The sequence below is a fragment of the Neolamprologus brichardi genome, chromosome 6, assembly GCF_056152115.1.
Source record: "Neolamprologus brichardi isolate AB-2024 chromosome 6, ASM5615211v1, whole genome shotgun sequence".
Taxonomy (NCBI): domain Eukaryota; kingdom Metazoa; phylum Chordata; class Actinopteri; order Cichliformes; family Cichlidae; genus Neolamprologus; species Neolamprologus brichardi.
This window is the reverse complement of record NC_142109.1, coordinates 8547007-8573677: the sequence shown is the minus strand read 5'-3', so window position 1 is coordinate 8573677 and position 26671 is coordinate 8547007. Positions and strand designations below refer to the sequence as shown.

At 42.2% G+C, this 26671-nt stretch overlaps 3 protein-coding genes across 3 annotated transcripts; all 3 read right to left on the bottom strand.

Moving 5' to 3' along the window:
• Positions 1-518: 518 nt before the first annotated feature.
• On the bottom strand, positions 519-5622 carry plk1 (polo-like kinase 1 (Drosophila)). Its single transcript, XM_087841608.1, has 12 exons — positions 5326-5622; positions 4855-5233; positions 4390-4558; positions 4044-4188; positions 3671-3764; positions 3333-3558; positions 3159-3201; positions 2946-3043; positions 2774-2851; positions 1831-1985; positions 1548-1730; positions 519-1443 (listed from the first exon to the last, which is right to left on the bottom strand). The coding sequence occupies exons 2-12, from the start codon at positions 5215-5217 to the stop codon at positions 1249-1251; spliced, it is 1749 nt and encodes a 582-aa protein (XP_087697734.1). The 5' UTR covers positions 5218-5233; positions 5326-5622; the 3' UTR covers positions 519-1248.
• A 3550-nt stretch (positions 5623-9172) lies between these two features.
• Positions 9173-10033, bottom strand: LOC148102479 (GTP-binding protein Rhes-like). The gene has a single exon (XM_087842496.1). It carries the CDS (start codon positions 9995-9997, stop codon positions 9356-9358), a length of 642 nt encoding a protein of 213 aa, XP_087698622.1. The 5' UTR covers positions 9998-10033; the 3' UTR covers positions 9173-9355.
• Positions 10034-15559: 5526 nt separating this feature from the next.
• LOC102786605 (fascin-like) lies at positions 15560-22271 on the bottom strand. The gene is made up of 5 exons (XM_006804323.3): positions 21201-22271; positions 18191-18347; positions 17948-18069; positions 17546-17716; positions 15560-16811 (listed from the first exon to the last, which is right to left on the bottom strand). Exons 1-5 carry the CDS (start codon positions 22021-22023, stop codon positions 16606-16608), a joined length of 1479 nt encoding a protein of 492 aa, XP_006804386.1. The 5' UTR covers positions 22024-22271; the 3' UTR covers positions 15560-16605.
• Between the last annotated feature and the right edge of the window lie 4400 nt (positions 22272-26671).

The window sequence follows — 26671 nt, the reverse complement described above, 5'->3', positions numbered from 1 at the left end:
CAGCACTTCATTATAATGTAGAAAAAGACAACCTGTTAAAATAATACTTCAGCATTAAGGCATCTCTAGGATGAATGTGTAGTTAAAGTGCAGTACATTGACAGAAAGGATAGTTTCACTGGTCTGATGCAGATGAGATCAAAATAGGTTCTACATCAATGATTTAAAGTCAAAAAATGAAATTCAAGAGTGTTTAAGTGTGTAATATCAGAGGACACCTGCATTTATATTAAAGGGGGAAAAAGAGAAAGTAGCTTACCTCAACATGTGACCTGAGAAGGGGTGAATCCTGTGCTGGGTGTATGAAAACAGGATATCTGTCCACAATTTCAGTCATACCATGAGTAGAAGTTCAACCAGTTCTCAGCTGGTGTGGTATTTATTTGTTTTTTCCCCCCAGTTAACATCCCTGACTTGTAATACTAATCTTTGTTGCTGACAAATATCCAGATTGTACACTGCCCCCCCAAAAAACAACTTACATTAACATCAAAATTCAACTGAAGACATGAAGTAAGTGCCTTGTACAAGAGAATCTTTATTTAAACACAGGTAAAATTAATCCATCTTTACAACATGTCTTCATATTCAGCAGTATGTACATGTTTGTACAACTTGTTGAAAATGCCATCTAAAAATAGAATTATAAAAAGTAAAACTAACAGAGAAAGAATGTACATGATGCAGACGTATTAACATGGTCCATTTCTCTACACAACACAGAAAAAACAAACTAGAGAAGCAGACCAGAGAAGCTTTCGTCCACCCACACAGCCGGCCCGAGTCTCAACCTCCCACCTCACAGTCTGTCCACTCAGTTTAGAGTTTGAAAAGCAGGACTTTATGTACAAACATAAGATGCAGAGGAAACCTCGGAGGACCGTTCCAACTTTAAGTTCAATGTAAACCAAGGGAACATTCACGTTTTCCCGTCTAGACTCATTTGAACACACACCGTCTGTGCTGCGGTGTCAGCGGGAACGCAAGCTTCATCGAGAAAGTCACAAGAACAAGAGGTGAATGAGAGTTTCTATAAACAGCAAGAAAATTTTTTAAAAAGAGAAAACAGCGGCTGAAAGACGGGAATTTTCCATGTACAACATATATAAGATGAATTGTCACGGTAGGTGTGAAAGTGTTGGCAATAAAAAAGGATTACAACATGACCCATAAAACAGATGAAGACTTAAAGTTCGAGCCCGTCCTGAACTCACGGAGAAGCAGCCGGTGATTAAAGACACTTGGGGACTAATGTGCGGCGGGAGTGGGCTTGCTGTCCAACAGTTTCTCCACCATGAGCTTGGCGTAACGAATGCGGCTCGCCAGCTCCTTACTGCAACCGAACTCCTCCAGAAGAGACAGCTTGTAGGTGCGGAAGTCTCGTTTCTCATCTATGTAGGTCACTGCAGCCATCAGTGGACACAAGATCAGCTTGGTGTGGTCCTGCCAGAGACAAAGTAACAAAAGCATGAATAAAGGATCTGTATATGGCATCACGAGACAGGTAAAACAGTTAAGGACCATAGGGAGGTGGTGTGGCGTCCTACCTGGAAGAAATTGATTTGAACCGTGCCGTTAGTGAGGTGCAGCACAATGGCGCTTTTGGTTCTGAACCAGAGGGAAAGGTACGGCAGTCGTGCCAGCTCATCTCCTTCCCGACGTGCTATGTTTGCGCCAGCCTTCAGCAGGTGCTCGCTCATGTAATTGCGGAAGTATTTCAGCAATGTTATCTACAAAGAGGAGAGAAACACTGAGTTGAGTATGAAAACGAGGGCGCGAGACCATTTAAAACCTCGTTTCACACACAAAACAAAAGGTCTAACTTCTTACCTTCTTGTTGAGAGTGGAAGGGAAAGAGCGCACGCTCATGTAGGATTCAGTTGCCGTCTTGTCGATGTACTGCAGGCTGTCTCCGTCAGCGTACATGATCAGACGGGTGTAGTCGTTAAACAGAACGCCAACGCTGTTGTCACACAGCTGATATCCTGAAATGAAGATGAGAAACTCTTGTTTGAAATATTCATAACCACAAAATCTACTTAGCACAACGCTCAATACTTAAAATAACCAAATAACCTGCATTTAGACCAAAGTGTTAACCTACTTGTTAGTTAAGCAACACCTCAGTCAAAGGCCAATTCCTTACAACAACACTTGCTCTGTGGTTTCTTTTGAACTAGCAAACACGTCGTCTGTGCTCAGAATTACAGTGAGTGTAATTCCTGCATTGGTTTGTTTGCAATAGATATTAACCGATGCATAAAGAGTATAAAAACTGGGACATAGATTCTGGGTTTGAAAAGTGAAGTTTAACCACAAGTCCCTTAAACATGTCTTCTATTTAATGGCCACCAGAGGGCGAAAGCCCAAGGTTGCAAAAAGAAATCCAGTCCCATGGCAGTCAAATAAATCCATGTGAAAACCTGCAGCTTTGGCATCACACTAGCTCCATCCGTCTTATACCATCTATGAACTCATAACTTTGTAAATCTGATCACTTTTGACTCCAAAATAAAGGAAAAATAAAATAGTGATGGCAATATCCATATATACACTCGCCCCAGCCCACCGATGGAGGTCAATGACTACCAATTTTCACAGTGAAACTATAAATTCTCTTTAGAGTTCAATATTACACTATTAGTATTAGACTGACTTCATAAATGAGCCAATATCACAGTTGTGTTTCCTTTGTTTTGGGGTTTGTTTTGAACTAGGTGTTCAAGTGCAGCCAACTAGATGGATGGATGTGGACTCTAAGTGTAATACTTACCCAGTCCATATTTATCAGAGTAGTCGACCCATTTGCTGATCCAGAAGATGGGGATGCATGCAGGATCCTCTGCCTCCTCTGTTTATTAAAAGAATTGACATCTCTGTGTGAAGCACGTAGATTATCCAGCTTAATGAAACATGCAGCACAGTCATAAAAAGCCAGCACTCACCTTGGCGGACGACTGCCTTCTCAGAAGGCTTGGCAGCAATGATGCTGTTGAGCTGCTGCAGCATGTCTTTGAGGTGGTTCTCCGACGGGTCAACCTCCCTGCACACAGATTACACCAGTCAAAACATCCAAATACATAAATGTGCCACAAAAAGCAAACCTGTACTTTATAAATATTTCCATTATTTCAAGTTCAGTGGGACAAACATCTCACCGTGGTGCAGGCTCGTCCTTCATCTCCACCTTCTCTGTCCCTACTGGAAACACAAACCCGTATCATTAACATTCCTGCAAACACTAAAATAATTCATCTCCAATATTTCAGCCTTGCTTTAAACGTCTGAAGAGTTGGGGCTTCTTTCAACTCTCTTCCTGCTGGGAGGATTACCTTTGTTATTTATAGCCGTCAACGGGCGTCTCTGGCTGAGCTCGGTGGCTGTGGAAGGGGCAATAGAGAATCGCGGGGGCACTGTGAGACAAGTGGTGGGCAGGCGCAAGGGAATGTAGCCGGATGTGAAGAACTCGTCCGCTTGCAGCTCAGCAATGGTGGGTCTCTGGGTGGGATCGGCATGCAGCATCCTTTTGATGAGGGTGGTCGCTGCTGGGTTGATGTGCTGCACGAAGACAATTGCATTTAAGTTGATACGACTTAAACAAAAAAGCATCTTTGTATACAATTTTTGTTCTTTAAAAAAAAAAAAAGAGCATCGTGTTAAACCGCCTCACCCAGGGGATGGTGTAGTTGTTTTTCTTGATGCGGTTGTAGGTCTCCTTCAGACAGGAGGTCTCAAATGGAGGCTTACCCACCAACAAAGTGTACCTAAGAATTCAGACAAGGAGGAGGTAAAGGTGACTGCAGATTTGTTTTTTAAACAACTTTTAACTTTCTAATACATCATTAGAAGTATGTCTTGGGAAAAAAAATATAAAACCATTAGGACTCATAAGGCTGCATTTTGTAAAAAGACAAAAAGCCCTAATTAAACACAAGCAGATGTGCAAAGCTTGGCATTGGCATCAGAATGGACACTACAAGGTGTGAATGACTCAGTGGCCGTAACACCTCCGTTTCCAGGTATGCTTGTGTATTCAGACTTACAATATACACCCAAGTGACCAAACATCCACTTCATAGCTGTGGCCTTTCTTGCAGAGCACTTCAGGAGCTATGTAGTTAGGTGTTCCACACAAGGTCTTCTTCCGCTCACCATCAAACTCAATCTTTGTGGCAAGGCCAAAATCCCCTGTTTTAAAAGAAAAAGGGGGGACATAACTGTAAAGAGGCACACTTGTGTGCAAAAGTTCATTCTTGAATTGTGAGAAATTACTGACTCAAGGACCTGGGTGTGCCTCATCCTTTTCTACTAAAGCCAGCAGTTTGAAGTTGCTGATATACCCAGTTGACATTTATAGTCCCTGCCATCATGCTGAGTTGAGCAAATTACCTATCTTGACATCCATGTCGTCGTTGAGGAAGATGTTGCCCAGTTTCAGGTCTCTGTGGATCACTTTGTTGTTGTGCAGGTACTGGACACCCTTGAGCAGCTGAGTCATGTAGTATCGGGCCTCGGGCTCTGTGACAGCCTTACGACGCTTGTGCAGCTCCAGCAGGGACTGAATTGGAGAAGAAAATGATTTTAAACTGGGGCACTGAGACAGTAAAGCAGCAACAAAAATCAAGTATATCGGATGGTTACCATGTAGTGTAGAAAGAAAGGATTTTAAAAAGTACTAATGCCATCAAAATACTGAGTTTAGGAATAGTGGCTCATTTGAATTATGTTCAGAGCTCCTGTGGTTTTAAAGAGGCCAAGCTTCCTGCACTGTGACGGGAAGGCCATGGGAAGAGACCGCCAGGGTAACCGTTGGCCGTCCTCAGTTAACAGAAAGGACACTTTCTCTGCACTCACCCTTCTCCGGCAGATTTCCAGGACGACAAACACAAAATCATCGTCCTCGAAGAACCCGTGGAAGCCCACGACGTTGGGGTGGTTGAGGCTTTGGTGAATGGAGATTTCCGAAGTCATCTTCTCCCTCTGGTGCTGCTTCAGGATCAGCGATTTGGGCACGATCTTTCCGGCGAAAACCTGCTTTGTCTCCACGTCTGTGATTTCGTAGCATTTTGCAAAACCACCTTTTCCGAGGAATCTCCCCCTGGTGTATCGTCTCATGGTGCGTGGGTCGACCAGAACATCTGGGATTTCTTTCAGAGTGGCCGATTTTGGGTCGACGTGCGGCATCGGGTTCGCCGGCTTTGCAACACCAGCGCTCATTTTGGATTAAAGTGCTCTTAGCCGGGAGTAAAAAGAAACGTTTTAAAGCCCCTTCGCAATAGAGTTATTAATGATAAACCCCAAGGAAGAGAGTATTGTTAACCCTACCTTAACCGACGTTAGTTTGGCCTTGGAAGCTAGCGTGCTCCCTGCACTTCTGAATTTAAATCAAAACTAGCTATAATACGCTTTAGACGCGGTTGCTACTTAAACATTTCATTGACAATTAAAACGCGGTGCAACTAGACTATAATTATTTTTTTAAAACGAAAATATTGAATAAAGTAATCGCCAGAGTTGTCCGTCGATGGCTGCAGCGTTAACCCGTCCTGCCTTTTGACAACAGTTTCTGCTACAAGTTTAAAATGCTGCCTCGGTCGTTACGGTGCTCTCTGATTGGTCCGCTCGATTTGAATTCTAAGGTATTGCAGCAAAGCATCGTGGGAGATTCAGGCAAAAATAGCCAATCACTAAACGAGTATGTCACATTCCGCAGTGTTATTGGCTGAATCCCTGTTGTTGGTTTCTCATCGTTTTCTCTAAGCGAGTACTGATGGGAAATGTAGTCGGGGTGGGCTTTAATCGTGACATACATCCGTTTTTGTTTCTTTCCTCTTCTTTTTTTTTTACCCAAGTAGATGACGTGAATTTAATGGTCATTTGATTTTTTTCTTTTTCTTCTTCTTTTTTAACTAAAAGTCCGGAATAAATAGTCGTCATCGTGGATTGTTGTAACCGATTTAGTTTAGTCGAGGCAGCAGTCTATAGGCTAATTTATACGAGACTACTAATTTGTAAATTTACTTCACTGCAATGACCTTTGCTTATTTATACGCTGACCTCACTAGTTTTCGATAAGAATTGTTTCGTTATTACTCGTGTAATACTACTTTTCGTAATTATTAGTCGTGAGGTTGTCCAGTTTAATTAACTCTAAAGCATAACCAGCTACAACATGTAGACTGTACATTCATGTAAAACACACAACCTATTGTTATTACTGTTTTTAGCCAGTAGGGGGCACTGTCACTCATATAACTTCCCGAATGCAATATAAAGCTATAACTTCATACGGTCCCAATATTAAAATATGTTGATATCACTACCATAACAGATTGCTGTTGTTGAAGGCTGTAGTTATACAGTGGACCAAAGGACTGAATTTCTTTGAATGGATTGTTCAAAAAGTGTCACCATATTTCCATTAAAACCTTTTCTGGATCAAGTATGATCGAGTGTTAGTCAGTGCAATGTCTGCGTTTCATTAGTTTCATTAAAAACGTTTGTGTACATTCAGGATATATTATAGTTCCATTATTCAATTATCAATTATTGATGGGATTGTCATTGCAACACCAACTAGACTTAACTTCAGGCGGAGCATTCATGAAAAAGGTTATGTAAATAATTTTTCACTCGAAGTGTAACTATTAAAAGAAGAATTATTAAGAATTGCGTGGAGTGGAAACAAAATTTGTGGCAAACATGGTTCACCTTGAAAGTCATGATAAACCAACCACCCAGGCCTTTGCTTCACCCCAGTCTTGACTCCATGGCTACAGCCTTGCTCTGCGTCATTGCCTTTAATGCCTTTTACTTCTAGCCTGCTGCTTCTACAATTGCCATTAATGCTAGTTCTGGTAAATAACAATTATTATCACACACAATAAAAAAATAAAAATAAGAAAAACTGTATGTTGGCTTTACAAAAACTTAATTGCTACGAAAGCTGATAAACTTTATATAGTGCTGTAATATTCTCTGAACCCTCCACCCCTGAGGTGCACTGGTGGATCATTTATGCTGTGTGCGTGCGTGTGTGTGTGTGTGTGTGTGTGTGTGTGTGTGTGTGTGTGTGTGTGCGTGTGTGTGTGGTTACTGTAAATCTATGCTAAGCTGTCATGAGTGTTCATCTCGGGCCTGATGAAACATTTCTGTTGTGATGGAAATAGTCTCTTCTAGCATCACAGCCTCCGTCCATAGTGCACTCAGTTGTTTCTCAAGAATGAAAATAATAGGATTCATCTTCATCCAAGGCAAACACACATGGCATGTTTCAGAGATTTCTCTTAATCACATCATTGTCACCCATCTGTTTATATGTATTTTGAATCATTGTGCTTTTATTTATTCTGTATTTTTATCATCTTGTTTTATAAGATGTGTATATTGGTTTTCTTTTTTATTGATCTGTTCCTTATCTAAATGACTGAGGATCCTGTCCAAGAGCACAAGTGTTCTTTTATTCTTGCCACGTGCAGCTGACAAATAAAGTAATTCAAACTTTAATTTTCATGTTGTTCACTCTTCTTGGTAAAAGATAACCAAAAGCTTTTAATCCAACGGTGTAACATTTTTGATGTGTAATGATGCAGATTCATCTTTGTCAGGAGCCTCTGTTCTTTAGCCCTTGTGTGCTGCATGAGCCTCTGCTCCTCATTCATATTAATGCTTTTGTGGCAGACACGATTAATATCTGCTTAGCAACAGATTATACAACTGACATGGCGATAAAGAGAGGAAAATAAGAGGAGAACAAGTGGATGAAGAGAGGACAGATGATGAGACCAGCGTGTTTGCTTAGCTCCTTTGTTCTACTTCATGTAAGTGTCTGTGTGTCTAAAACGTCACGACACAGCTTCAAGCAAAGAAAGGAGCTATTTTTATGATGCACCATCTCATGCTAAGCCGAAAATGGCGCTTGTTGTTCATTATTACTAGAAAAAATATGCTCATCGGCTTTGTACATCAATTTAATAACTCAGAGGAACAATTTTAAGATGTAAATCTTGGAAAGCTTGGAATGCTGGGAAGTTAGGAATAAATGGAAGAGACTCCCATCAGAAATATTTTCTCAGAGGATAAATTTGAATAGTCACAGTAATTTGTAACTGATTTTCAGTGTCCATTTTCTCTTAAAAAAGTAGATCAAACCATATCACAGCATCGACAGACTGTGGATCCAATTGCCAATTGCCATTCTGGGCACGACCTCAGGGGCCCATGTATATTTGGGGGCCCATCCAAGAGAAGATGAAATGAAAATAATAATAATAATAATAATAATAATAATAATAATAATAATAATAATAATAATAATAATAATAATAATAATAATAAGACCAGAACTGTATCATCTCAAACTTTACTCCTATTTTAACAAAACTTAGTTTTATGTTTCGTTTTTTTATCATAACTGGTAAAATCCAGTAGTTTTATTTGTATTTGACCTGCCTTTTTCTCCCCTACACTGATAAAACTAATGGTATCTCCCAAGGTCAGCTACCTATCTAACAGTACTTCCACAATATCCCAAAATATAGTATTTGAAAACATTGTTAACTTTAAAATTGTTGAGACGTTCAGTGCATCGACCAGCAAGTTAATCCGAAGGTTAGCAGCTCACAGTAACAGTGGATTTACGACCTTGACTGGATTTTAATTAGGGAGCCAGGCTGCCTTCACAAGATCATTTATCCATTAATTTATTCATTCACTTATTTATTGACAAAAAAAAGTGGGGACCTCACAAAAGTGCTTTTTCTCATAAAAGCTCTCTGGGCTCTACTCTACTGTTTCAACACTCATCCGGGACTGTAGCAGTCTACTGGCAAGAGAGGTGCTGAAAGGAGGAAAAAGAGGAGACCAGACAAAGGGAATGAGAGGAGAAAAAGAACAGGTGTGTGTGCTTTAATGGTTACTTTAACCATCACATTATGAGATTTCTGATTATTGAAGAAAGAAAAAAGCTCTAGGGCCCATCAGACACTTGTTCACAGGGGTGTTTAACTCTATCCACGCATGGACAGACTCGTTTCAGAGGTGCCAAGACCAGTGGAAGGTTTACAAATGAAGCACCGGACACATTTTACAACAAAGTTATTTTACTGATACCATATAAAAATGTACACACAAAACAGGACTCAAATAAAGTGCATCATCCCGTTTGCTCCCCTTAAACTATGAGCATTACAGGCCCCGCTGGCTTTCAGACACGTTAAAGTGACCCGAGGAGCCGTCACCCGTGAACAGGTGTGAAACTGCAACACGCTCCAACACGTTCTCACTCCCAAAGTGTAACATTTTGGAGTGAGAACGGGCTCGAAACTGAGCAGGCGCAGTCCAGCTGCAGCTGTTTCTACGACAGAACACAGCTGTTGTGCTTCTTCAGCGAGGGTCTCTTCCTAGCTCGGGGACTAGGTACGGCGTCTCTGCGTGTCCACGCCGCGGGGCTCAGTCGTGGCGGCAGGTTCACCTGTTGCAGCAGCGAGCTGAACACCCCGACCGCGTTTCTGCCCGTGCTCGCGGACGCCTCCACGAAGTCTGCGCCCCACTCAGCCTCCACCGTGGCCATGGCGTCACAGGCAACCGGAGCTCGATCTTCGCTCTCGGTCAGATCCGCTTTGCTGCGGACCACGGTGATGGGCACGCTCCTGCCGCCGCCGCGCAGCTCCAGAATCTCGGCGCGCAGTCGACGCACCTCCTCGAAGGAGTCGGGCTCGTCTGCCGCGTACACCAGGGCGAAGGCGTCGCTGTGTCGGATGCAGAGCTCCCGCATAGCCGGGAACGAGTAGCTGCCGCTCGTGTCCAGTATCTCCAGCCGCATCTTCTCCTCAGAGCCCGCGGTGTCATACTCGAGCACGTGAAGCTCCTCGACAGTGCGCGTGTACTTGTGCTCGAATCCGTCGTGGAGGAATCGGTGGATGAGCGCGGTCTTGCCAACCCCCGCTGCTCCCAGGAATACAAGCCGGACCGTGTTGGGACGCCCTGACGGAGACATCCCGACGATCCCGGTGCACGTGCAGCTTTATGCAGCTTCATGCGGCCAGACTATTTATAGGCTGCTCCACCGATACGACCCCACCCGGTCGTTCTCCGCTCAAAGTCGCTCAAGTTCAGACTCTGAAAGCCACGGAGCACACCCGATTTGGCAGCATGGAAACATAAATGATTTATGGATTTAATGTCTTTTCAGCGCTTATGTCAACATGTGTGAAAGAGTCGAACACGTGCGTTTGTTTGCAGCGTTTGTGAGTCATGGAACTCAATGCCAGTGTATTTCACAGGAACCCGGATATCATAAATCATTTCCACAACACAGTTCACAACAGTGTGCATACAATAACAAGCTTCTGTCGAAGCTTTGTAGTTAATTTGCAACCCATGGTTAGCCTTTTTACATCCCACCATTGCGTTTGCTTATTTACTGCAATGATCCTAATCCCCCCCCCCCCTTTTTTTTTTTAAATTTTTTATTAATGGAACAATGGGGATGCTATACCTTTCTGGATCCTCATCGTAAATGTAATTCTTGCAACACTCTACTTCCCACCAGCAGAAATACAGCTCTGGGGGTGAGCAAGAACCCCCACCTGCTGATCAAACCCTGTGTTTGCAAAGGGTGGCCAATCAGAAGAAAGCTGGCTAAAAAAAAAGCTAGGAGGGAGCTGCAACTTGTTACTTGACAGAGGATGAATTAAGGGACTGCTACAAGGCCCAGTATAAAATAAATCATGATTCTGAACTGCGAAGAAGTTATTTTGATTTTCCTATCTAAAAGAAGCATGTAAGTCCCATTTCAGGTTCAGTGGTCAAACTTGAGACTTAACCACAGTGAGTCTGTCACCAGTAAATCTTCCCCTTCCCAACTAAATGTGTGCACCGTCTTCCGCTCGGTGATTACACCTTTGCTTTTGAATTATTGGCTCATTTCTCTCATTCCTTTGACTCAACATTTCCACCCACACCTGAATTTGTTATTGTGGCCACAACCTGAAGTCTGGTGGTAATAAAAAAAAAAAAAACAGTCATACATGCAAACAAGGTCCTGTCACGTGCAGTTATGTTTACACCATGTGTGGAAGGTTTCTTTTTAATGACAGTCCTGCTACAAAGACCCATTGTTTGATGCAAATACACATGCTCTATAATCTGATGATTAAAGCACACTACCTGTAATTAAAAGCGCTGCTGGCCTTCCAAAAGAAATCTGGAAAGCATCAGGCTGCCCAGTGGTAACTGGCTGTGCGGACCTACCAGCACCACCCTGAAGAAGCTGTCAGTGGTGTGATGATGCGAACACATTGACCTCACAGCAGGTGGCTGGCATGAGTAGAATTTATGTGATGCAAGTAATGGGGTTTAGAAAACTGTACTCGCTAAATTCTTTCTTATGAAGCGTGTAATTACTGTCACAAAGTCATGGGCACAACATTGCTGAACATTGCTGAACATTGGGGGGGTCAAGATCTCTGTCTAAATAAATAAAAAAAATCTGGGTAAATTCCCAGATGATTAAACATGCAACTATTCTGCTGGTAATAACGGAAATGAGTAAAGAAAATCAACAGCCTATTTATGCAAGATAATTCATAATTTTATTGGGGGGGTTATATTGGCTGGGTCTGATTATTGGGGGGTCATAACCCCCCTAACCCCCCCCCTGGAAATTACGCCCCTGCACGAAGTACAGAACTAAATTCTCCGCCTGTGTCTCGCTGACCAACTCTGTCTGGCTGGACGTGGCTATCACTTGGTAAATAGGTACTGCGATAGCTTGTCATTGTGCGCGTGTATTTGGGTGAATGCATTTGCTTCTCTTATCTGTACCCTTGAAGAAGTGTATGCAGTAATATAAAGGAGCAAATAAGATGGGAACAAACTGTAAAAACAGAACAAGGCAACCTTGAAACTGACCTGAGGCCTGCTGGAACTCTCGTACAAGTGGTTGCAGCTTTAAAGGGGGTTCTAAGTGCTTTGGGTCATTCCCGAATCTGGGTAAATCCATATGGTAGCTGCAAGGTGTGAAACACGAATCAATACAACAATTTAGAACAACAAAAAAAAAAGTAGTGTGAAATTTCTTTTACACACTCAGCTTTTGTGCATGAAAACATTTTCAGATTGAAAGATGGCTTCACTGAAACATATTCCAGAAAGCTGGAAGCATGTATTACCCTTCTGTCTATCCATTTTCTTCTGCTTATTTAAGTCAGGGTTGTGGGAAGGAGGAGGAGCTGGAGCCTATCCCAGCTGCCGTGGGCTGAGACACTGAACAGGTCACCAATCTGTCATAGGGCTAAGACATAGAAACACACAACCATTCACACCTATGGGAAATTTTAAATCACCAATTAACATAATTCCTCACAGAAAGGCTGCGGCCAGGTGATGGATTTGAACCCAGGACCTTTGGATTGTGAGACAATGCACCAGAATACTGCTCCACATACTCACCTAAAATATAAATATAAATATAAATGTTGCCAGGGCAACATTTGCCTTAATGCACAGTTATAATAATTATTTATCTTAATTAACAATATTAATTAAGGTTATAGTTTAAGCTAGGAATAACAGAAGTGCCCATATACTTTGGTAATAAAGTGAAAATCAGTTTTAAAGCATTTTTAAATGATGTACACTAGATGGCAGCAGTAGACACATTAAAAAAGCATTGAGACAGTTGGAGTTGCAATTAAAAACTGGGAAGTTGCTGCTGTTGCAAGTATGTGATCTGTGCAGAAGTGACAGCAAAGAGTCATCGATATGTTACACAGGAATCACGGGTATAAATAATGAAATCGGCAACGACTTCATATCTTACAGTAGCTGACCCTTAAACAAAGTCTGTCCTGTCTCAGTCAGAGAGGCACATTAAAAGAAAACGTTTTCATGCAGTTTAGATGAATCTGAAGTGTGTCAACTGTGGGCTTCGCCAAAACACTGGCATCTGCTGCAGTCCTCTGATATATGTGTACATGTTTAGACATCCTTGTGAGGACAGAAAATTGCTGTGCTACTGTACTTGTGGGGACCAACAGTCACCTCTTCCCACGAGTTTGAAGGCATGTCTGAGGCTCAAAATGTGGTTTTAGTGTCAGGGTTACAATTAGGTTATAGTTCGATTTAGGCTAAGGGTTAGGGTTAGGCATTCATTTTTGATGGTTAGGGTAAGAGGCTGGGGAAGGCATTATGTCACTTAGATGCCCTCACTAAGACATGAAAATGAGTGAGTGTGTATTTTATTATGGTTATGTTTTTTTACTTCAAGATTCATAAAAGATTTAGTGTCCTTTTATGAGTTTGCATAAAGGGACACTGCTGCGAGATATAGTGTATGAGAACACTGTCATTGTGAGTGTGGTACATTCTAGTATTAGCATGTTACTCAAGAGTTCTCCCACTGGTATGACTATAGACACATTACATAATTTATCCTAAAAAAAGAATATATATATATATATCTATAATAAAATGAAAAACAACTGTTCTTACAGTTTTCTCAGGATGGTAAAACACTGTCCTATTTCACTTTGAAGAGTTTCTTTATCACGTTTATTGCCCAGGAGAAATCTGTCCTATAACTGAAGGACAAAGAAAACCTCATTCCTGCTTTGTCTTCACGTCTGTTCATTGCTTTGTCCCTCCGCTCCAGTGCCATGTGAGCTTTTTTCTGGCAGGAGGATTTGGCTCAAACCCGACATGTGCTTTCTCTTAAAGACTTTGTGCACACAGACTGAAAAAGGCATGGGAGGTTATCATATTACCGTGAGCACAGTGGACGCTCCAATCCATTTAATAAGCACTCAGGCTTTTAATTTCCACAGTCCTCATGTAAGTGTGTCAGAAACTGTGTTTGTAGTTACACACGGTGGTTCTGTTATTACAAGGTTTGCTGGGATTATTCAGCAATGTGTGTTCCATCTTTCAACAGTCATCTTCCTAAAGCCTCGTTCCTGCATTACTTGTTGCCATGGCAACACGCAGAGACCCTGCAGTGAAAGATGAAAGATGATCGTTCGTCTGCTTTTGCGTGTTTTCAAACATGCGAGGTAAGTTTTGCACCCATTATAGCGTTCGAGAGTTGAGATTTGGTCTGCAGAAGAGAGAAAGTGGAGTAGGTTACCTCCTTCTTGAGCTCGGCTGCCTTTCTCCTCTACCGTTTTGGCTCAGTGCAATCTCAGGGGGACGTGATGCAGGCTCTTTCTTCCTTCTCCCACACACAACAGCATTTGCTAAATAGCCTCATCAGAACAAGATGGTTGGAGGAAAAAAAATCTATGAAAAGAATAATAATGTAGGTCCACCGTCTTTTCTGTTTAGGTGTAACATGAAGAAACATGTGACCCAAATGCTGAGCTCAGTTGTTGCACAGATAGATCAACTGAGCCCTGTTATTGATCCATATGCACAATTTAATAATAATAAAAACAGCATTATTAAGTATTATCAGGTTTATCTTTTTCACTATGTGCATTTTGTTCAATCTCTCGACTCGAGCTGTTCAGTTTTAAAGTTACATCTATCAAGCGGATTCCTGTAAAGGGACAGGATGACTTCTTGCTCCCAGAGTAGCTATCTTATCTAATCATGTGATCTGCTCTCACTTCTGTTTTCGGACTTGTTTTTATGGGATCAATTCAGTTATATTACGGGCAAGATTAGACCAGAGGCTGGGAACTTGTGAGGCTGTACTTTGAGCATGCTCAAAATGAAATTGTAAGCCCACTACCATTTTGCAGCAGCAGAGCCAAGGAGTGGCCATATACACCTTATAGAATGTCTAGTCACTGCACACAATCATCATGATTGGAATATGACTGAAATGATCCTTTAAAAAAGCAGAACAAGGAAGTGAGTGCGCTTTTGCAGCTCACATGATTAGGCAAGACAGCTGCTCTGAGAGCAAGAAATCGCAGGTGCAACCTTAATACTGAATAACTTACAAGTTATTGTAAGCACATTGTAAGAACTTTGGATTGAAAGGTCGTCAGGCAGTGAGGAAGCGTGTGGTTTCACACATCACATCCAGTTTAAATAACTCTGAAAAGTCATTTCTGCCCAAGGCTTCATAAGGAGATACCACTAACCCTTTCATCAAGGTTCACCACTTATAACTTTTATACTGTCCATGTTTCTACAGTTATCGTTCCCATCAATCCTCTTCCGCTTATCCTTATCAGGGTCACGAGGGGGCCGGAGCCTATCCCAGCTACCATAGAAAAAAAAATGTAATACTACAACCAACAATTTAAACTGCCATTAAAGAATTTAGTGTTGCATTGAAAAAGTTATTATAGGAGTTCTCATGGTGTAGTCCTGCCCAAACATGCAAGGGATAAAGATATTTTGGCCTACATCAGTTTGCCCCACATAAAATAAATGAATGTCATATCGGTTTCTGTAACACTCTAATTGGCTGTAGATGGAAGCAGATGAACATGTAGATGGAAGTTGGTGTGAATCTTTAGAAATAATCCCTCAAATCCACAAATGCCCTCTCTTTGTGGAGCTGACCCTTTCAAGTAAAATCAAGCGAGAGAAAAACAAGACGATCCGCTGTTGAGAAGGTAAACTTTATTGGACTTTTCACTTGATTGAAATGTACGAGCATGAAAGGGAAAAGACAGAATACTCTATGAAAGGCACAGCCAGAGAGATGACTCCACCATTGTGTTTACACACCAGCAGCAGCAGCAGCAGCACAAAATCCAAGGCGGACACTTCATCACCACAAACATGTGCTTTTAACGTAGTTCAAAAAGGACGCTGTAATATTGTGCTCATTTTTGGGCGCTGTGTTAGAACAGCTGGAATTAATGCATCTTTATTTATATGCATTTGTGTGCGTTTGAGTGCGTTGTGTGTCATTATTGTGCTAAGGCGACTCCTTCACTCGGTGAGTGAGTTTCGAAGCTCCTTTCAAACTGTTTTTATTTTATTCACCCGGAGTGTACAGGCAAAAAAAAAGACACATCTGCCAGCCCCTGGCTCTGTGTTTCTCATGGTTACTATGGTTTCAATAATTGAGTGAGAAAAAAAAGAGCAGTATTTACAGCAGACGCGTGTAAATCAGTAACATTCCTCCATCTGATGAGCATTATGCGTTACACTTTGAACGAGAATAGGAGATGTAAGCAGCGTATAGAGGCAGCGGGACAATTAGCAGGAGAAGGTTTGAAGGTTAGATACTGCGAGTTATGGGTTATAGTATTCAACACGTTCATTTACACCAGTAGTTACCACAGACAGGCACAACTTATAACAATAACTGTCCTGACGGTTATCAGGTACGGCATGTGTAAAGTTTAAGTGGGAGTGAAAGAAATACTGTGCAATCACACTACAATGCATTCAGTTAACAGCAAGTCGTTGTAAATCCAAGCCTCCAGTACAAAGACCAGTAAGATGAGATCATTACTGAGCAATTTTTAAAAAACAACAAAAACAAAACACCTTTAGCACTTTGGTTCCTCTCGTCAGCGTCATTTTTCCGCCACCCATCCAAACAAATTCAGAAATGCACACACGCACGAAAGAAAGAACTGCTACCTACACTAACTACCTCTAGTTTGAAGCATAGTGGAGAAGTCCAGCTGTGCTTTCTCAATATTCCCAGAGGGTGGCGCTCTCCAGGGAGTCTGCACTCGCCTTGAGCCCTCCAGCGTGATCCCCTTTGAGATACTTCCCCCTCAGAGTACGAATGGCCATCTTGTTGAGGTCACAGAACTCGAGCAGGAACTGGACAGGCGATGAGTCGCCGCACACAATGGCTGTGCCATCTCCAAAACACCAGTGCTTCCCCTGGGAGTCTGGACAAACAACACACTTAATGAGGCTCAGCAGACACACAGTACACATATATAAGTATATCAATTTGTCAATTCATTTTAGGAATTCAAGGAAAAGATATTTGACATAATTTTATGTAAATGTTTAAAATACTTTGGGATCAGAATTTGCTGGCCAACAATACAATACTAGATGAAAAATAATGCATCATACTGGCTCCCTGTCAAGCCTGAGTATGATGGTTCAAATGGGAGATGGCCCCGGGTGAGTGATCCATACAGCTATAATGGCTTTCCCATTAGATGCTTAAATATTGACTTTCCCTTAAGCAGGGTGGGGTTGAAGAGGGTTGGGTTGTGGAGAACACTATTTTAAACACCATGGCAAACATCACCACATTCATTAGAAAATCAAATCAAAGCCACGAGACAAGAAAATAGAAGCATTGTTCATTGAACGATCTGAATCTGATACAGGCTCTGTTGCTACAGAGGTTTCAGTCAGCTTCTTTGTCTCATTCTAGCACAACTGCTGTGTTGTGTAGATAGCTTCAGTTATATTAAGTATATCTTTGACAAAATACTAAATATAACTGCACATTTCTTGTTATCCACATTATTCAAATGCATTAACTAGTCTCACATAAGTCACGTTCTGTGACTTCTAGTAAGAAAAAAACAGTATGACCTGCCAAAACAACACATTGCATCTAAGTGACACACAATTTTACTGTTTTAGTCAAACAGTCACCCACCTTTGAAGGAGTAAGCACCATTGTGGAACTCCAGCTGAAAAACATCGTAGGATGCTCGGTTGGAGTCTAGGGTTGCCGTTCCAGCTTTTCGAGCCCCGATGAACCCGTGCTCCCCGCGGAGGACGATGATTGGACGGTTGATGAGCTTCATCAGGAACTGTTCGGCCTCGCCTGAAGTGAAAAAAGATTAAGGTTGGACCAAACTACTCTGGGGCTCGTTTCATAAAAGCACCTTACGCGGGTACATGGGGGCATTAGAGGACGTGGCATAGGTAACTCGAACATCTGCGGAGGCACCATCAATGCTGAACCATAACATCTTTTTTCACACATATTACATTTAATATGTTGATATGATGTGCATCAAAGCTTTTATTTGGGAATGTAAGGAGCATGGCTGACCTGCGCTGTCAATGGTAGCAGCCAGCTGCCCGTTCTTCTTAGCAGTCACATACTTGCCGTTGGCTGCACGGATACACACACGGCCGTCACGCCACTCCAATTCAAAGTAACTATTGGCAGACCTGAAACACACCCACACAATAAACAAGCCAGTTATTCCACTGAATGTTGGTTATGCATGAAATAAAATGGGTGTTAACCAACATTCAACATTATATGATGTGTGCGTATGTGTGTTGTTACTTGGTGGAGGCAGTGCACTGCAGTCCTCCGGTAGCTGTGAGTGTCCAGTATTTTCCAGCAGCGGTCCTGAAAGCACACTTCCTGTCCTCACGGCTCATCTCCAGCTGAAAGACTTCCTGGTCCCCTTCCTCGTCCTGATTGGCTGACAAATCCATGCCTAGAAAAGTGGGGCAGACTGCTGTCAGCTTTCATTCTTCTCTCTGGATGTCGGAAACTTTCAAACCCTTAAATTTATGAACTTTCTCCCGAGAGACTCTTAAAGCCAGAGGATATCTCAAACTCACAAAGATCTGGGCCTTACTGCACCCATTCAGCGGATTCACCAGTCCTGAATGGGACTAGATAAAAGAAGAAGAAGTAGATGTGGTCATGTGAGCAGAGTAACGATAAAGTAGAAAGTTTTTCCTCATCATTAAATGTTTCATTGATCAGTTAGAATTCTAATGTGTGGAGAACATCTCTGCTTATGATCCATTTGTCAGCCTGCTGACTCAAAACACGTACACTCCAACTATATGCTAAAGATTCGAAACTCAAAAGCAAACCATTCAAATCAAGTGCTGTGTAAAAACAAATGTGTGTGTTACATAGCCATATGTTAACACGCCTTTGGGAAAACACTGCTGATCCAGTCAGCTGTTCCATGCAGAATCGTCTGCTGCTGATCAGGGGGATGACCACTGAGTTGGAGCCATGTTTGAGGTCAAATGACAAGTGCCACTTAAATGTTCCCCACTTTAAGCTGTAATTCATTTCACTTCATCTGCAAGGGGAAATAGCTACTTAAGTTCATCCCCTTTTCTTTGTTTTTTGCTGGACAACTATATTGTTTTAAAAAAGGCAGCCATCTGCAAATATAGGCTCTGAGACTAAAACCAAAACAACGAGCTAAATTGTAGAGCTGAAAAATAATTGTGAGTTCATCAAAACAAGAAAGAGTTCACCCATAAGTCAAATCATGAATTAAATACATGTGCTGTAATGATATTTGTCTAAGCTTTTTTGGTGTGAGTTGCCAGTTTTGCAGATATAAGTGGTTTTCCTACAATATAATGGAACTAAATGGCACATAAAATTGCCAAAAATACATTTTAAAAATTCAACTGCAATGTATTTTACATAAATCATGACATGGTTGCTCAGAACAAATCCACCAACCTTGTAATGAACAATTACATGAAGGGACTGGTATTCCACCATATCCCTCCATAGAAGGAATCGTGTTCTTACATATGAGGAGATGTTAGTGAGACCGTGATCAGATTTAATGTATTTGGATATTAAGTTTAAACCAAGCATGAAAATGGAGAAGAAATGTGATTCAAGTAACCGTTTACAGAGAAGATAAATTACAGAGAAACAGCAGTTCTCTAGGCAAAAATGCCTTGTTGATGTCAGAGTTCAGAGAAGAATGGTCAGACTGCTTCAAGCTGATAGGACAGCAACAGGAAGGGCACCTCTGGACTGTACAGCAGATCTCACTGAGTGCCAGTCTTGTCAGCTAAGAACAGGAATCTCTGGCTACAATTTACAGAAGCTTACCAAACCTGGACAACAAAAGTCTGGAAAAAGCATTTCTTACTCTGTTGGGTTTCAATTTCTGCTGCAACATTTGGATAATTGGTTCAGGATTTGATGTAAACAACATGAAAACATGGATCCATTTTACTGTATATTACTGGCTCAAGCTGGTGGTGTAATGGTGTGGTGGATATTTTCTTGTCATACTTTGGGCCCCTCAGTACCAACTGGCCATTGTTTAAACACCATAGCCTACCTGGGTATTGTCGCTGACCATGTCCATCCCTTTATGTCCGCAGCATACCACACCACGTCACAAAGCTTAAACCATCTTAAACCGGTACATGGAAACAAATTCACTGTACTCAAATAGCCTCCACAGTCACCAGATCTCAATCCAGTAGAGCACCTTTGGGATGTGGTGAAATGGCAGAGCCCCATCATCTCTGCAACCCACATCGAGACAACATATTTTGAATACCAGAAGAAGAAACGTGTTAATATGTTTGAATATGAACTTAGCACGAGTTTAACACATCTATTGATAGGGAAAAATGGTTCCAGACAAAGAGCAAAAAGATTTGACCAGTAGATTTCTTACAAAGACACGAAACTGGACTCAGCCTCCCATTACATAAAAGAGTTGAGAGAGTAAAAATGTCTCTGTCCTCATTACTGACACCCAAGCTGCCAGTTAACAAAATGCTTGTGCAATGCCCATATTGAGCCCACTGAACCATTAGTGGTTAGTACAAATGCAGCAGCACTGTTATTTCTTTAACAAAGAAAAGAAATTGGGATGAATTATAAGTCCAAGTCCCCTGGTCTTGCTTTCCATCAGCCTTTCAATTATGGTCATAATTTAGGTCACAAGTCACTGCCTTACATACACTGACCTCATTCAAGAAAACCTTCCTTTATTTCCCTTGGTATGCTCTCTGTCTGTCTCACACTCACTCACACACTGATAAATCTGTGTTAATGTTGTGCACAGAATCAATTAGAGACCGGGAGGCAACGAGACAATAGGGTTGCATGTGGGATAAAGACCTACATTCAGCAGACCTGTGTAAGGCACACCTCGCTCTTTCTGCCTCTCCACCATTTTCCCATTGTCTCCAAAGCAAATCTGCCCTCGTTTTCTGTCTGTTCTGGGATAAAGAACGATGCACAGCTGCAGACTGAAGCTGACCCCGGGCCAGCAACCACAGAGCAGGGGTAGAATTACTGCAGGAAAAATGTTAAACTGGCAGGGACTGCCCCCCCCCGCGCCCCCCAACAACTACAAAAAAAAAAAGCGAAGGGGAGGGGGCGATAATGAAAAACACATGGTGTGGGAGGAAAATGAGCTAGCGGGGGTCTCTAATTCTGCTCTACTTTTTCACGCAACAGCTGCCTCCTGCTGTGTCCAGCTAGGCGGTGACCTCACGGTGAAACTGCATTTCTTTTACTTGGTGTCTCTTGGGTCAGTGCAGCTGTACAGCCTCACCTTGCCTTGTGGAGACGTTTCTCTCGTTGCCTGCAGTCAGCACGACCTGCGCGTGGCTGCGCTCCAGGCCGAACTGTTCATCCTTTCCCACCCGGGTGCTCCTCCCAGACTTCATAGTGCCGGTGGGGCCTATGGGGGCCAGGTAGCGACCGTTACAATCGCGGAATGCCACTTTCCCGGAGTGGAACTCGAGCATGTAGCCGGTATCCTTGTCCGTTGCGGTGGACAGGCTGCCGTCGTTGCGCAAAAACCGGTTGTCAGAAGTCTCGAGGTGGTAGCGCTGATCGCGGTACACCAGGGTCACAAGGGAGTCGACCCCCCAGGGGACATCCCGATCTATTGACACCTCCTGCCGGGCGCTCAGGTGGGCGAAGCGCTTGCGGGCGAAGCTGTAGAGGTTGACCTGCGGGTGCACGGCCAGGTGCATGCTCCATCTCTCCGCCGGTGAGGCGGTCTGCGCAAAGCAGGTGATCCGGTCCTCGCTGCCGCCGAGGAAGCGGCCGTAGGGCTCGGACTGCAACGACCACCGCCCGTCCTCGTGCACCGTTATGACGAAGCGGCAGTCCCGCTCGCGCGTCTCGCTGTCCGCGGTAACGTTGCCGTCTTTGTCCGTGGCGAGGTAGCGGCCAAGGTGGGACAGGAGGAACACGGCGCTGTCGTCTTCCCCGGTCTGCTCCAGGGTCCACGTCTGCTTCTTCTTCAGGCTGCTGGCCGAGGCGTTGATTTTGAAGCCGAATGTTTCCGCAGTCAGATACTTGCCCTCGCTGTTGATGAGGCCCAGAGGGATCTGCAGCAGGTCCCCGTCGGCGCCGTTTGAGGACATGATTGCAGCTTGACAAGAGGAGCAAAGAAAGGAGATGCTGGTCTTATAGAGAGGGATAGACACACGGACAGAGGGAGGGAGAGAGACTGTGGGGGTGTTTGAAGGAGAGAGAGAGAGCTGCTGCTGATGGTGCTGATGGTGATCAGTGTCCCCTAACTGGGTAAAAATCCGGACTGGCTCGCTGGAGCTGCAGGAGTTGCAAGCTTGTGAGGTTTTTTTTCCAAGGCAGTACACGCCCCAGATACAGATACAGGCAGAGGAGCTGGAGGGAGATGACTACAAACCACTCCACCCCTGCACTGATCTTCACATAGCCCCACACATATAACCAGTATCATCCACACCATCAGCACTAACTTTTCCATTGCTCCTGGAGAACTCTGCTAGGTCCATGTGGATTCACCACCTAACAGATTTGGTATGTTTGTGCTGGAAAGAGGCAGAGAAAGGCCATTTTCTGACAATGTCAGCATACAGAAGGCCAGGTGCTGGGATCTCTTATGAGTCAAATGTCCCCTCTGAATCTGATGTGGGGTAGTTTTTAGTATAATGTTCTCTTCCCCCTGTAGTTTTCACAAAATCTGTGCTGAATAAAATTACCAAACAAAAACTACTGAGTGTGGAACAATGCAAACATTGTGTTTTCACACATGAACATCGGAGAGATCAGAGACAAAAGTGCGAATTTACTCAGTTGTTTCCCTTCATTGAAATTCCACCCATTTTCCATCCTGTAGTTTGATCAGCCCTTCCGTCCTTCTCCCCCGTGCTTTGTCATAACTCCAGTCTACACATCCACCTTTATTTACTCTGAGAGAGAGCGAGAGCGATAACGGCGGGTGCTTATCCTTACCCTCACGCCCACTACCCCAGGAGAGCTTTCTAAGGTATAAAAAGCTCCACGAGAAGCTAAATGAAGCTTTTCTCTTTTCTTCTTCTTTTATTGTCCAGTAGTTGAACATATAATCGATGATGGTAATGGTGTTTTGATTTTGTACCGCAAAGTTATCTTCCTCACAGCTATAAGTCAGTGAAGTTTTCTCACAGCAGCTTTGCCTGTGTAGAGCTAAAAACCTTAATTCCTAATGTAATTTGAGGATGTAGTTGAAAGACGGGACAGTTCATGAACAGTTCACTTTGTATGCATACATTTTCAGTTACTTGGTTTTAATTTAGGGAGATTAGTGGCGTGCAAAGTTGCTGCGTGAAAAATTGGTGTGCTGCTGCGTCAGTAACCTGATAAAAATCAGGAAAATCTTTGACAACGTTTCACTTTAAGCTTTTGATCTTTGATAACTGTAAAACAAACGGAGGTTTTTGATTGTTATCTGGACAAGACGAGCATTTTGATGGCACTACTTTTGCATCCCATGCTTGGATCTTTATTTATCATTAGTTATGGCTTATATAGATAAAATAATTAGATAATTGGTTATAAATCGCTAAAACGAGTAGCACGATATACCCTAAACAAAGAGAAGGGGTAGCAACAGAGGAAAAGAATCCCAGATTTGCCCCACCAACAACATTGTCCAATGAAATGAACATGTAGGATAAGCAAATCATGAAAAGTATGGATTTTATATGAGCTTGTGCATATAGTTTGAAGCGGGAGGTTGTGCAGGACATGAAACCTGTGCTGGGACACAGCCTGCAAAGTTAGTGCGGAGGTGGGATATCTGGGGGAGAGGATATCTTACAGCTGGGACTACATCGCCCCCATCTGGCTTTTTGGAGAAAAGCAGCGAGGACAAGAATCTCGGAAAGAAAAAAAGCAAATTCATCAAGTTAATGAGAGTCTGGGTGTTTTTCATTACCTAACAGTAAAGTCCTTGAGTCTTGGTAATGAACACTGAGTTGTGCATACTTTTGAAGTATAATGCCTGGTTGCCTGTATTTTAGATAGCTCGTGGTGAGAAAGTGTAATGAAGTATAACTCAGCTTGCTCAAATGATACAGTATTAGATTAGATTAGATTAGATTAGATTAGATTAGATTAGATTAGATTAGATTAGATAAAACTTTATTCATCCCTCGGGTGGGTTCCTCTGGGAAATTTGTTTTCCAAAAAGCACAGCACCGACAGAAGTTACAGAGTTAAGAATATTATATATATATATATATATATATATATATATATATATATATATATATATATATATACACACACACATATATAAATACAAAGACATATATAGATAAAATATACAAAGGGGATAAATAGAATAAATAGGAATAAAAATAAAAATAAAAATACAAGTGAATTGCACATTTCAAGTATGGAGTCTATTGCACCGCTGATTATTAACAAAAAGTATTGCACAAAAGGTAATTGCACAGTGAAGAGAAGAGGCACTACAGCTTAGTTGTTCCCCCCTCCTTTGTCCTCCTGTTTCCCCTCCCTCTCCCCTCCAGAGAGGAGTTTACTACTCAAGTAATGTGAAGCATGATGTTTTGGTTCACGGGGCTTACAGTGCTGCGTTCACCCCCTTCCCATTTAATCACGTGTCAGATCATCAAACAAATGTTAATATTAGAAAAAGATAATCAAGATTAACACAATATTTTATAATTATTATTTCATTTTTCAAGAGAAAATGAACCAAACCTACCTGGCCCTATTAAATCGTGAATTACCGGGGTTACATTTCAATTCCACTAGCCAGAGCCAGGCCTGATTACTGGCAGAAGCACTGAATCAAGTTAAATGACAAAATGAAATAGACTAAAAGATCTCATAAAACAGCAGATGAGAAACAAAATGATTGACAACTATCAGTCTATGGTGCTACAAATTTACAATTTACACCATTCACAGGCAGAAAGGTTTTCTATCAGGGAGTTTTTCTTTCATCCCTTTATTTGGATAAAAACAGAAATTCTCTCTTGAGAAGGAGAGACTCCAAAGGGAAATTTTGATATTTAAGATCATTGTTTGAGGACACCGGGCATCATGGTGGTCCAGTGGTTAGGACTCTTGCTTCAAAGCAAGAAGTTGGGTTTGAATTCACTGGCTGGTAGGGGTCGTTTCTGTGTGACGTTTGGATGGTTTCCCCTGATAATCTAGTTTTCTCCCACAGTCCAATGGTAAATTGACCATACCTGTCCCCTTTGCCCTGTGACAGCTGGGATAGGGTCCAGCTTTAGTAGGTGTTGACCAAAATGAAAAGGCATCGTGGATGGTTTGTAGGAAGTTTGAAGTCTTTATTTTATTACAAACTATGTGATAAAGTCAAGTTATTCAGCAGACATCTGCCCCTCCCTGAGCCTGGTTCTGCCGGAGGTCTCTTCCTGTTAAAGGGGAAGAAACTACTGTTGCCACGTTCATGTTCAAAGTGAGTCATCTGATTGTTTTCTCTGTATCATTGTGTTATTGTATTTTTTTGTATTATTGCAGGGTATCTACCTTTCAATATAAAATGCCTTACAATGACTGCTGTTGCATTTTTTGGTGTTACATAAATAAAATTGAAATGAATTTTAATTATACCATAATCATCTCTGTGTATATGAGCAAAATAGGTGACTGGTTTTATTCTAAAGATACAGACTGGTGAAGCTCTCTATGAAAAAACTACAGCTGTACGATTAAATGGGTTACAATGAGTTTGCTCTCCCTGAACAAAAATATGCTGGTCCGCCTGGTTGTGTGGCGCTGGGGGTCCAGCACCTGTGTAAACAGTATGAGAAAATGATACAGGAACATGGCCACTCAGCTCGCTGCAGAGTTTGCAGCAAAGAGGAGAATTTGAGGAATGACAAAAAAAAAGCAACTCCTGACAGTGGACATACAAAAGAGAAAGATTTGATCAGGTTTTTCCAATTCAGGCAAATATTCTGAACAAACCAAACTTACTCAGCATCAGACAGGCTGATACATGTTTGATGTTAAGACAACAGCCCTGTGTCTTCTATAATAGCAATAGGACTATTAGGTTCTGTCAGTTATTCTCTAGTTTTTCTGACTTTTTCAAACTGAGCTCAAAGGTTACTTTTACATCCTCATCCCCTTGACTCATGCTATATGGAACCAAGAATGGGTTTGAACAACTGGACTTCAGAATGGTCATATCTGGCCAACTGAATGTCTTTGCAAAGTGGTAATAGAAGTCAATAATAATGCTTTATTGGCTATCTCAAGTTTTTTAGATCGTAAAGGAGTAAAAATACTGTTACTCTTTAGTTTTAAAACGCACGTGAAGGTTTTGCGCCTTTGTATATCCACTATGATGCATTGCAGCGGTGTAAGCTCTAATGCACAAGTAAAAACTAACACACTTCCATCTGTTAATCATCTGTTTTGTAAATTATGGAGTTTTTTTTGGTCCACCCCAGAAGCGCCTTGAGGCGACATTTGTTGTGATTTGGCGCTATATAAATAAAATTGAATTGAATTGAATTGAATAGGATCAAATTGGGCTGTATGTGTCCCACAGACCTGAATGATCCTGGGAAGAACTTTCAGCCCCTCCTTGTAGCACCACTTCGAGAGCAGCGGGCAAAACACTACCTGGGCTGTGCTCTATCAAGGTAAACAAAGCTAACGGGTACAACCGGCCGATATTTTCAAAATAAGTTTCTTGTTAAAAAAAGTGCGTTGCCCTTCGCTTGAAATCGAAGCGTAGTTTGCCAACTTAAAACACATTAT